Genomic DNA, 11,851 nt, shown 5'->3' on the forward strand with positions numbered 1-11,851 from the left:
ATTTCGACTCCTGCTTTCTTGGTTTGGGAGCATGCCATGAATGCCTGGGGGTAGTGACATCTCGCAAATCTGCAGGACCCCGAACTAGAGAGATGAGTCTCCTGCAGGAATGCAATATCTGGGGATAACCTCTTCAAGTCCTGCAGCAGTAGGTGACGTTTACTATTTGAGTTAAGGCCTTTAACATTTAAAGATTACAACCTCACCATATCCAGGGTTGTCGTAGGGAATGCTTCTCCTCGTAATACTGTTTGTGCACAAGGATTCATCCCGGAAAAACCCCTGTGTAGCTGTGCCAAGCAGCTCCTTCGATGTCCACCAACTGCGTTGCAATGAGGCAGGAACTGAACTTAGGAAACACAATTAAACAATTAAAACTCAAGAATACTATAATACAACATATATGGGATTGCAGGTCTTGGATAGTCTATTCTTGGGATACAACACGGTTATGGAGCACATGAATAGCTTTACGTGCCGTGGCATGATCATCCTCCAACGTATCCACCCTTTGGGCCACCATTTGTATATCTTTGCGTACCTTGGCTATCGCTGATTTACATGTTTCTTTGACCTCAGATATCAGAGCTTGAAAATCCAACTTAGTAGGCAGTTGGTGCACATGTGTCCACCAGTCCATGGGTGGTTGAGACGGAGGCTCAGTGGTGTATGACCCATCCGACGCAGGGGACCAGGAGCGGTGGGGCGATGATTCCCGCAGTGCTTGCGGGGTGGCAGCATATTCCGCTGCATCAGGGTCCGATCACCTGTGTTTCCGGCCGAGCGGAGCAGAGTCTCTCTGTGGTAGAAGCTGGAGTGGAGAGGGGTGGGCAGGAGGGAGGGACCCTGTATTTGTGTCGGGTAGTAGGCCCACAGGCCCGGGAGGGAGGGCCAGATCTATGAGGAGCTATGTAGTGTGCAGTGCCCCCATGCTGTGTCTCAGTGTGTGGTGGTTGCAGCGGTGGTGGTAGCAGCAGGGCCTCCTGATAAGGCCTTTCTCGGCCAGCGCTGATGTTCCCTGTGCTTGGGGGGGGAGCCCGAGTCCTGCGCGGGTCTCCTGCATCTGAGGTTCGCGTGGGATGCGCTGTGCGCTCTCAACCACCTGCACCCGTGAGGGGAGGGAAGTCCTCATGTTGGGAAGCCACGGCGCACGGCGGCGCCATCTTGGATGAGACGGCCTGCATCTCTCGAGTGAAATAATCCACTAGTGTGGGTACTTGCGGGGTGTCATGCCGCTCCGGGGAGACTGCGGGGAGCCTGGGCTTCCTTCTGTTGCCCATATCGCCGAGGTAGGCTGCTCAATTGTAGCTGTAGGGACCTGTGGGAGATGGAGCCAGTCTAGCACACGTCTTCTCCTCTCGGCATCCGGACACGCTCCCCCTGGATGTGGCATCTCTAATCTTCAAATTTAAATGGAAATTTTCGAATTAATTTCAAACTTCGTATTTGAGCCACAATGTGGTCTCCTTTGCTGTTGGTTATGTGGGCTGCTGCTGGTGCCACTTTTGCAGTTATTTTTTGTCAAAGACCTGATATTTTCAGGAAAACTGTAATGTATTATGGATTTGGCATCTCTAATATTCAAATTGTGGGCTCATGCTTCTGCTGCAGCCACCTCCACACTCTTATCATTGTGCCACTCTGTGGCCTACCATGTTGCTGACACCTCCACACCTCTGACCTCATGCTGCTGCTGCTGCTGCTGGTGCCAGCTTTGCAGTTGTTTTTTTGTCAAAGACCTGATATTTTCAGGAAAACTGTAATGTATTATGGATGCAGCATCTCTAATCTTCAAATTTAAATGGAAAATGTCAACTTCTAATTCATTTCAAACTTCCTCATTGTGCCACAATGTAGCCTCCTCTGCTGTTGGTTTTGTGGGCTCCTGCTGCCACCACCTCCACACTCTATCATTGGGCCACTTTGTGGCTTTCCATGTTGCTTCCACTTTGTGGCCTCCTGCTACTGCCTCTGCCTCCACCTCCACACTCTACAATTGTGCCACTCTGTGGCTTTCTACAAAGCGAATATCTACAAAACCTATGTTCATCTTTAGAAAAGCAAAAAATGTGGAAACTTTGATAGCATCTAACATAAAACAATACAAAGCGGGCCATCATCAAAAGGTGTAAAAAACGTAATAACGAAAACCAGGTTTCTTTTCATGCAGTTTTTGTCCGGCATGTAGATTGACCGGCATGAATAAAGCCCCCCAAAAATGTAAGAATATTGATGGTAGTGTAGAATATACAATTAGGCAACATATAAACTGCCTTACAGATGGGGTAATATACTGCATAAAATGCCCCTCCCAAAAATGTATATGGGGAGAACCAAAAGATCGCTGATAACCCACATAAAAGAACATTTGTATAATATAAAGAGAAAGAAGAGTGTCCATCCACTCGCCCACCACTACAAGACAGTACATAAGAGTAATTTTAAGGGATTCAAGGTATTTGGGATCAAGAATATCCTGATACAGTGGAGGAAGGGTGATTACATTAAATTAATGTCAAAGCCAGAAACTCAGTGGATTTTTTAACTTGACACATAAGTCCCAAAAGGACAAAATAATGAAATAGAGCTATTTTCCCTTTTATAAGTAGCTGTTCTGTTATAACATATGTAAGTGCATGCACATGAAAGAAGCTATTCATAAGTGACAACTGTGTATTTGGCTTCGGGCTCCCCTGGCCGAATCTCCCCTATGTGGCTGCCTTTCGTCTATGGCAGAGCGAGGAAACAATAAGTTCCCTGCTCTGCCACAGACGATGGCATGTAAATAAAAATGGCAGCGTCCTACCGCTGGCGGAACTGAGTGTGACGTTGCAGCGTGTCACGTCATGGCACCGCAATAGTGACGGCACCGTCTGTAGCATGGCGCTGCCATCTTTGTTTACATCCGACACTGTGGGGGACGATGAGGATGGCGCACATTGGGGGAACGATGGAAGGTGAGTATAAGCCTAGTTTTTCAGCACAAAATTTGTGCTCAAAAACCCTAACTCGGCTTATACTCGAGTCATCTAAAAAAATTAAATCAAAACTCACCTTTCTGACGTCACCTGTAGGTCCTCTTCTGTCTACGATGCTCCGGTGCTACCTCGGGTCCTTCGGATCCTCTTCGGGTTCTTCGGCTCCTCTCCCGGGAGCCAAAGATGAGCGGAAGAATCCGAAGAGGACCGAAGGACCCGAGGCGGCACCGGAGCATCAGAGACAGAAGAGGTCCTGTCAAAAAGGTTAGTACAGTGTTATTATTTTTCCTACTACAGGGGCTGGCCAGGCTGTATACTACAGGGGCTGGGCAGGCTGTATACTACAGGGTCTGGGCACTCTGTATACTACAGGGGCTGGGCAGGCTGTATACTACAGAGTCTGGGCACTCTGTATACTACAGGGGCTGGGCAGGCTGTATACTACAGGGGCTGGGCAGGCTGTATACTACAGGGGCTGGGCAGGCTGTATACTACAGGGTCTGGGCACTCTGTATACTACAGGGGCTGGGCAGGCTGTATACTACAGGGGCTGGGCAGGCTGTATACTACAGGGGCTGGGCAGGATGTATACTACAGGGTCTGGGCAGGATGTATACTACAAGGGCTGGGCAGGATGTATACTACAGGGGCTGGACAGGATATATTCTACAGGGGCTGGCAGACTATATAGTAAAGGAGGCTGGCAGACTATATCCGGGGAGGCTGTGACCAATGCATTTCCCACCCTCGGCTTATACTTGAGTCAATGGGTTTTCCCAGTTTTTTGTGTTGAAATTACGGGTCTTGGCTTAACTTGGGTCGGCTTATACTCAAGTATATACAGTATTTATTATGGGGGCGTATATAGCAGTAATAGGAGTCTGCATATAGATATAGGCTGTATATAGTTGTTATAGAGGGACTATGTGTAGTTAGTTTTTATAGGGAGGCTGTATATTGTTATTATATGGAGAGTGTATATTGTTATTATAGGGGTGTTTATAGTTATTATTAGAGATGAGCGAGTATACTCGTCCGAGCTTGATGCTCGTTCGAGTATTAAGGTACTCGAAACGGCTCGTTGCTCGGACGAGTATTTCTCCTGCTCGAGATCGAGCATTTAATTAAAAAAACACAGTGAAGAACAATGAAGAATAGAATAAAAACAGTGAACACAGTGACCACAGGATCATTTAAGTGAAAAACACAGTGAAAAACACAGTGAAGAATAGATTACAGATGTTCGGCACATCTGCTTACTTGTCGGGAGATACGCGCGGAACGGTGCGAACAAAATAGTATGTGAAGAACAATATATATGTGTGAAGAACACATTGCAGAACACGGTGAGCAGGACAGAGACAACGAGGAGCAGCACAGAGACACCGGGGAGCAGCACAGAGACACCGGGGAGCAGCACGGAGACATGGGGCAGCGGCAGCACGAAGACATGGGGCAGCGGCAGCACGGAGACATGGGGCAGCGGCAGCATGGAGACATCAGGCAGCGGCACGGAGCGGCACGGAGACATCGGGGCACGGAGACATCGGGGCACGGAGACAGCGGGGCACGGAGACAGCGGGGCACGGAGACAGCGGGGCACGGAGACATCGGGGCACGGAGACATCGGGGAGCGGCGGGGAGCCGCACGGAGACATGGTTGCACGGAGACATCGGGGAGCGGCACGGAGACATCGGGGCACGGAGACATCGGGGCACGGAGACAGCAGGGCACGGAGACAGCAGGGCACGGAGACATCGGGGCACGGAGACAGCGGGGCACGGAGACATCGGGGCACGGAGACATCGGGGCACGGAGACAGCGGGGCACGGAGACAGCGGGGCACAGAGACAGCGGGGCACGGAGACATCGGGGCACGGAGACATCGGGGAGCGGCAGGGAGCCGCACGGAGACATCGTTGCATGGAGACATCGGGGAGCGGCACGGAGCGGCACGGAGACATCGGGGCACGGAGACATCGGGGCACGGAGACATCGGGGCACGGAGACAGCGGGGCACGGAGACAGCAGGGCACGGAGACATCGGGGCACGGAGACAGCGGGGCACGGAGACATCGGGGCACGGAGACATCGGGGCACGGAGACAGCGGGGCACGGAGACATCGGGGCACGGAGACAGCGGGGCACGGAGACAGCGGGGCACGGAGACAGCGGGGCACGGAGACAGCGGGGCACGGAGACAGCGTATCTCCCGACAAGTAAGCAGATGTGCCGAACATCTGCAATCTATTCTTCACTGTGTTTTTCACTTAAATGATCCTATTCTTCACTGTTCTTCACATCTGCTAACTTGTCGGGAGATAATATACGCGCGGAACAGTGAAGAATAGATTGCAGATGTTTGCATACATCTGCTAACTTATCAGAAGACATTTTTTTTCAATTAATTTTATTCCCGAACCATGGTCCCTTTGAAAAATGCTCGAGTCTCCCATTGACTTCAATGGGGCTCGTTATTCGAGACAAGCACTCGAGCATCTGGAAAAGTTCGTCTCGAATAACGAGCACTCGAGCATTTTAGTGCTCGCTCATCTCTAGTTATTATATGTGGACTGTATATAGTGATTATAAGGGGGACTGTATATAATGATTATAGGGGGACTGTATATAGTGATTATAGGGGGATTGTATTAAGTTATTCTAGGGGGTCTAAATATAATTCATATAGGGGGACTGCATATAGTTATTATAAGTTGTGTATATGGTTATTATAGGGGGACTGTATGTAGTTATTATAGGGAGGCAGAATGTAGTAATTATAGGGAGGCAGTATATAGTTATAGGGGACAGTAAATCATTTTAGGGTGTCTGTATGTAATTATTATAGGGAGACTGTATATAATTATTATAAGGGGACCTTATTTAGTTATTATAGGCGGTGTATATAGTTTTTATAGCGGCTGTATATAGTTATAGGGGCCTGTATATAGTTATTATAGGGGGACTGTATATAGTTATTATAGGGAGGAAGAATATAGTTATAGGGGCAGTATATAGTTATTATAGGGGGCTGTATATAGTTATTATAGGGGGACTGTGTTTCGTTATTATATGGTGGCTGTATATAGTTATTCTAGGGGACTGTATATAGTTATTATAGGAGGAATGTATAGTTATTATATGGAGGCTGTATATAGTTATTATAGGGGGACTCTATATAGTTATAGGGGGCATTATATAGTTATTATAGGGGGACTGTAGTTATTATAGGGAGGCAGTATATAGCTATAGGGGTCAGAAAAGAAATAGCAGGAGAGCAGCACTCCGTGTTGAGTAATGTTTATTCAAGCACCAGTGGCAAGGACATGCAACGTTTGAAAATGGCTACATTGAGCTAGCCGAAACGTTGCATGTCTTTGCCACTGGTGCTTGAATAAACATTACTCAACACGGAGTGCTGCTCTCCTGCTATTTCTTTTGGATCCTTCTGGTGCCCTGAGTCAGGCCCAAAGAGCTTGCACCCACCTGGACTTGAATCCACTTCACTGTGCCGCCCTCATCTTTCTTCTGTGCTTCGCTATAGGGTCAGTATATAATTATTATAGGGAGTCTGTATATAGTTATATAGTTATTTTAGGGGGTTGTATATAGTTAATGCTGTGGGACTGTATATAGGTAATGTTGGGGGCTGCATATAGTTATTGCTGGGGAGCCATATATATTTATTACTGTGGGCTGTAGTGATTGCTGGAGGAGCTGTATACAGTGATTGCTGGGGGAGCTTTATATAGTGACTGCTGGGGGAGCTGTATATAGTGATTGCTGGGGAGCTGTATACAGTGATTGCTGGGGGAGGTGTATACAGTGATTGCTGGGGGAGCTGTATATAGTGATTGCTGGGGGAGCTGTATATAGTGATTGCTGGGGAGCTGTATACAGTGATTGCTGGGGGAGGTGTATACAGTGATTGCTGGGGGAGCTGTATATAGTTAATGCTGGGGGAGATTTTTATAGTGAATGTTGGGGGAGCTGTATATAGTGATTGCTGGGGGAGCTGTATATAGGGATTGCTGGGGGGCTGTATACATTGATTACTGGGGGGCTGTATACAGCGATTGCTGGGGGAGCTTTTTATAGTGATGTCTGGGGATGTATATAGTGATTACTGGGCACTGTATATAGTGATTACAGGGGAGGCTGTATATAGTTATTGCTGGGGAGTGGTATACAGCATTTGCTGTGCCCTGTATGGACTACATTCAATGGGGTCCCCCACCATGTTTTGTGCCCAGGGGCCCCCACCAACCTTAATCCATCCCTGTAAGGCAGCTATATAAATTATTATTTTTATAATGTACATTCCAGTATTTGATTGCATCCACTTCCGTGCTTACAATCGTTTTTAGGAATTATTTAATAAAGATTTTGCATTGAGAATGCAAATTTTGCACATATTTTTTAATATCCTACTGTTTTCATTTATAATTATATAACTAGTCTCTCAATATCTGCTGGGAGTGAGGTACAATTAGCCCGCACTTGAGAAGAAAGTGAAGGAATGTAACAAGGGAAATTAGAATATTGCTACTTGGAACCTATAAATATGAGGCAGTTACCACCTCAGCCTCTGACATTCTCCCTGCTGAACAAAGCTGATTCTAGCTTTCGAAACACGTAGTCATTTTTTGGACATAGTGACTTTCCGTAGTCAAGTGACGTCACTTGAGCGGTTTCTTGGAGACTGAACACGGGGCTAACTACTGGCCGGAGCGACCCCTCTTTGGAGTTCAGTACTTCTTGTTTTTATTCTTCTTCTTTTCTGGTGTGTGGGGATTACAAGGACTCACGGCGATTTTTACCGAAGACATTTTCTGCAGCAGGAATCGCGGGAGGACAGGAACCCTCTGGATGCCACCATAACAAATAAGAAAAACACAAACATGCTCCCTAAGACAATAAGGTAAATCAAATTGGTTAACCTGCAGACTTGGTTCAAAGTGTTTATTGTGTGTTTATACATCAGTTGACATTTACTGCACCCCTCAAAGTACTTCGGAACTACACATACAATTTTTTTTTAAAGAAGGCTCATCTATGGTGTCACTATAATTGTCATGAGATTAATGCAGCTTGTGTAATGAAAGAGTCATACTGTATAGCTTTAATACCTGCATATAATGTTAAATGCTCAATCTCTTACTGCCTTGTTAAATAATCATTGTTAAATAATTGTTACCTTTTGGTCAGCGCTGACTTTTTATCTATACAATACTTTTATATACAGATGGTAATAGTAATATTGCAATTGCATATTCACAACCCAGACAACCCAGTTGAAAATCATACAGACACTGACAGCAATTGCCTTCTATTGTCCCTTTCTATCTGACTAACCTTATGATATGTAATGGCATCTGTCATCTATAGGGTTACTTCTTTATGTGTAAGGAATTGCTATATTGTTTTTTTTAACTATTTTTATTTTGTGGATTACATGCATAGTGTTTAAATAATCTAAATTATAAGGTGTACTTAATCACAGCAAAGGTGAACACAGTATCCATACATAGTTACATTTTTAAATGTAATTTTAATATGTTATTCTGTAAAACGTAATGGCCAATTTGTCACAATGCCAGAGTGTTCTCTCTTTCTATCCAGAATGCATGTGACTATAATTAGTTGCTTTCTATGTAGGATTTAGAACTATTGAAGTCAGCACAACCTTTGTAAAGTACAGTCATGCAGTAAAATACAAAACAAGATCACATATAATACACCTTTATTGTGAATAGAGTCCATTTGTATGGGGAAAGCAGTTGAGCTCCCTGACCTGTTATATATAAGGCTTCACTTTCAGGCACCTTCAGCACTTAGATCAGACTCCTCATCATGGGAAAGGTAAGAAGATAATAGTGGACAGATTTTTTTATTATATTTATTTTACCTTAGAATCAGCAATAGATAATTATTAGATGTTGTAATAATTTCTCAACAGATTATTTTCTACGAAGACAGGGACTTTCAAGGAAAGTCCCATGAATGCTCAGGAGATAATGCAGATCTTCATGGTTTCTTTGTTCGTTGCAATTCAATCCGGGTAGAAGGTGGATGCTGGGTAATCTATGAACGTTCTAACTATATGGGACATCAGTACTACCTCAAAAGGGGAGAGTATCCTGACTATCAGAGTTGGCTGGGTTTGAATGATTCCATTAGATCTTGCCATTCAATTCCACAAGTAAGTCTTCATTTATTGATGGCGAACATTAGTTGTTTTGATTCATGAAACTTTATATTGCATAACATAACATCATTGTTATCAAAAAATAGAAAAATGTGCTCAAATACCTAGTGTTTACTGAAATGTTGTTTTAGCTTTTAAAGAATGTCAGCTGATATGGTGTTTGGATTTTGCATGATTAAATCTTCCTCTATTTCTCCTTCCTGCAGCATCGTGGATCTTACAGAATCAGATTGTATGACAGAGAAGAGTTCCGAGGCCAAATGAAGGAGTATGTAAATGACTGTTCAAATGTTCAGGAAAGCTTCCATACAAATAGTGTTTTATCCTGCAACGTTCTTGATGGCTACTGGATCTTTTTTGAAGAACCTGGTTTTAAGGGAAATCAGTATTTCCTTAGACCAGGTGAATACAGAAGATCTGCCAGCTGGGGATCGCCAAATACCAAAGTTGGATCTCTGAAGAAAATTGTAGACTTTTATTAAATATGATTTGAATCATTACTATTTAAACCAAATAAAATAATTTGACTTCATTCTCTTCCAGTTTCAATTGAATCTACTAATAATGAACTAACAGCTAAGACAATTATCTGCTCATACTTCACTGGTCTCACATAATTTACAGATGTAACTGTTTTCTAAATTTACTGTGTTTTTAATTGCACACGGAAACCTGTGTGCTACATTGAAAGTATTGATGTCTGCTTCAAATTGGATGTGAAAATATAAGTATAGATTATATAATGTGTATGCAAAAAAATCACACAGACAAACTCATGGAGGGTTTACATCAAGGCTTCTGCGCCACAGGGCTTCTACTAGCACTTTCGCTTATTTTCCCTTTTCCACCATCTCCTTGCCAGGCGTGGCCAGCCGTAGGGTGGGCACTGACAGAAGGAAGTGGGCTGGCGTGAGGCGATTCAGTCCTGTCCGCAGGCTCCGGCCTCTTGCTGTTTCCAGATGTGCCGGATTTGCCTGCTTAATCTAACTTTATCTAATCAACTAAGCTAAACTTTAGCCAGCTAATAAGTACATTTTCCAAGCAGTGGGAGAAAAAGCTAGTCTCTGCAGGCCTTCCTACCTGCACATCCACAACACACTATTCAAACTGCTCCCAATGTTCACTTCTTCATCAGAGTTGTGTGCATGTGCAGCAGCTCTGGCATCAGTGCCAGTGTGTACACATATAGCAGCGCTGCCATCAGCACTGATGCCAGAGCAACTGCGCTACAGTGCATCAGAACATTGTGCCACATTATGATGGGCTTTATTTTTATAGCTTTCAATTTGAAGTTGAGATAGCACTAGTGTTGAGCTGAACCGAAACACAAAGTTGGGCTTTGTACCAAACCAAATCAATAATACATTACAGCTTTCCTGAAAATATCAGGTCTTTGCCAAAAAAGAACTGCAAAGATGGCACCAGCAGCAGCATGAGGTCAGAGGTGTGGAGATGGCGGCAACATGGAAAGCCACAGAGTGGCACAATGATATAATGCGTAGGTGGCCTCAGCAGCAGCAGGAGCCCACAGAGTGGAACAATGATATAGTGTGGAGGTGGTGTCAGCAGCAGGAGCCAACAGGTGGCAGAAACATGGTGGCAGCAACATGGAAAGCCACAAAGTAGCACAATGATAGAGTCTGGAGGCGGCCTCAGCAGCAGCAGGAGCCCACAGAGTGGCACAATGATATAGTGTGGAGGTGACATCAGGGGCTGCAGGAGCCCACAAAGTGGTACAATGATATAGTATGGAGGTGGCGGACAATTCCATTCCTGTGCAAAGATAGTAGGAGGCAGATGTGTGTAATCAGGCGCGTGGCAGCATCAGAATAGTGGCTGAGGCAGGTAGTTAGAACCGAGACTCAATTCACAATGTTTGGCATCATGGCTGATCTAATCTGATGCATAAGGCATTGGTGAGTTGAAATACTGGCCGATCCAAGCCTGATTCATCTTGACAAAGGTCAGTCTCTCCACATTACTGGTCTACAAGAGGGTTCTCCTTGAGGTAAAAATGGCCCCTCGCTGCACTGAACAACCGTTCTGATGCCACACTACTGGCCATGCAGGACAGCTTCACTAATGCAAACTCCGCAAGTTGCAGCCATGTATCAAGTTTGGCTGCCCTGTAGTCCATGGGATCCTCTACCTGAGGTGGTAAAGTGCTCTCCAAGTAGGCCACCACCTGCTGGTGCAGGGTCTGCTTCATGTCCTGCTGCTGCTGCTGGTGGTGGCTACCCTCCTCACAAGGCAGGTAAAAGAAGTTGCTCATTGAGGAATCCAGACTTAAGCTGCTGCTGATGGAGCTGCTACTGCTCCTCTGCCCCTATCTCCCCACAGCAGCTGTGGCAGTAGTATGTGAGCGATCACTGCCAGGAATCCCGCGGTCTGACATTACAGAGGTCGGACAATGGTGCACATAGGCTGCAGCCAATTGTGTGCACAGTATTTCTCTATAGTATGCCAGCTGTTCCTCCCTCTCAGCAGCTGGAAAAAAGTCACCCATTTTTGACCGGTAGTGGGGATCGAAAAGGGTGGAGTGCCAAAAGTCCATATGCTGGATGTTGACTATTTGGCTGTCACTAGTTAGGCAAAGCAGAATGCTACGAGCCATCTGCGCAAGTGACTCTGAGGGACTCCCGGCCTCCATCTCCACTGTATATT

The 11,851-nt window shown here is 45.4% G+C and overlaps 1 protein-coding gene across 1 annotated transcript; it reads left to right on the top strand.

Annotated features, from left to right (window-relative positions):
• The first annotated feature begins 8,691 nt into the window (after window positions 1–8,691).
• Window positions 8,692–9,719, top strand: LOC140074526 (gamma-crystallin B-like). Its single transcript, XM_072119494.1, has 3 exons — window positions 8,692–8,841; window positions 8,939–9,181; window positions 9,394–9,719. The coding sequence occupies exons 1-3, from the start codon at window positions 8,833–8,835 to the stop codon at window positions 9,667–9,669; spliced, it is 528 nt and encodes a 175-aa protein (XP_071975595.1). The 5' UTR covers window positions 8,692–8,832; the 3' UTR covers window positions 9,670–9,719.
• Window positions 9,720–11,851: the final 2,132 nt, after the last annotated feature.

The sequence above is a fragment of the Engystomops pustulosus genome, chromosome 8 (genome assembly GCF_040894005.1).
Source record: "Engystomops pustulosus chromosome 8, aEngPut4.maternal, whole genome shotgun sequence".
In the NCBI taxonomy this organism is placed as follows: domain Eukaryota; kingdom Metazoa; phylum Chordata; class Amphibia; order Anura; family Leptodactylidae; genus Engystomops; species Engystomops pustulosus.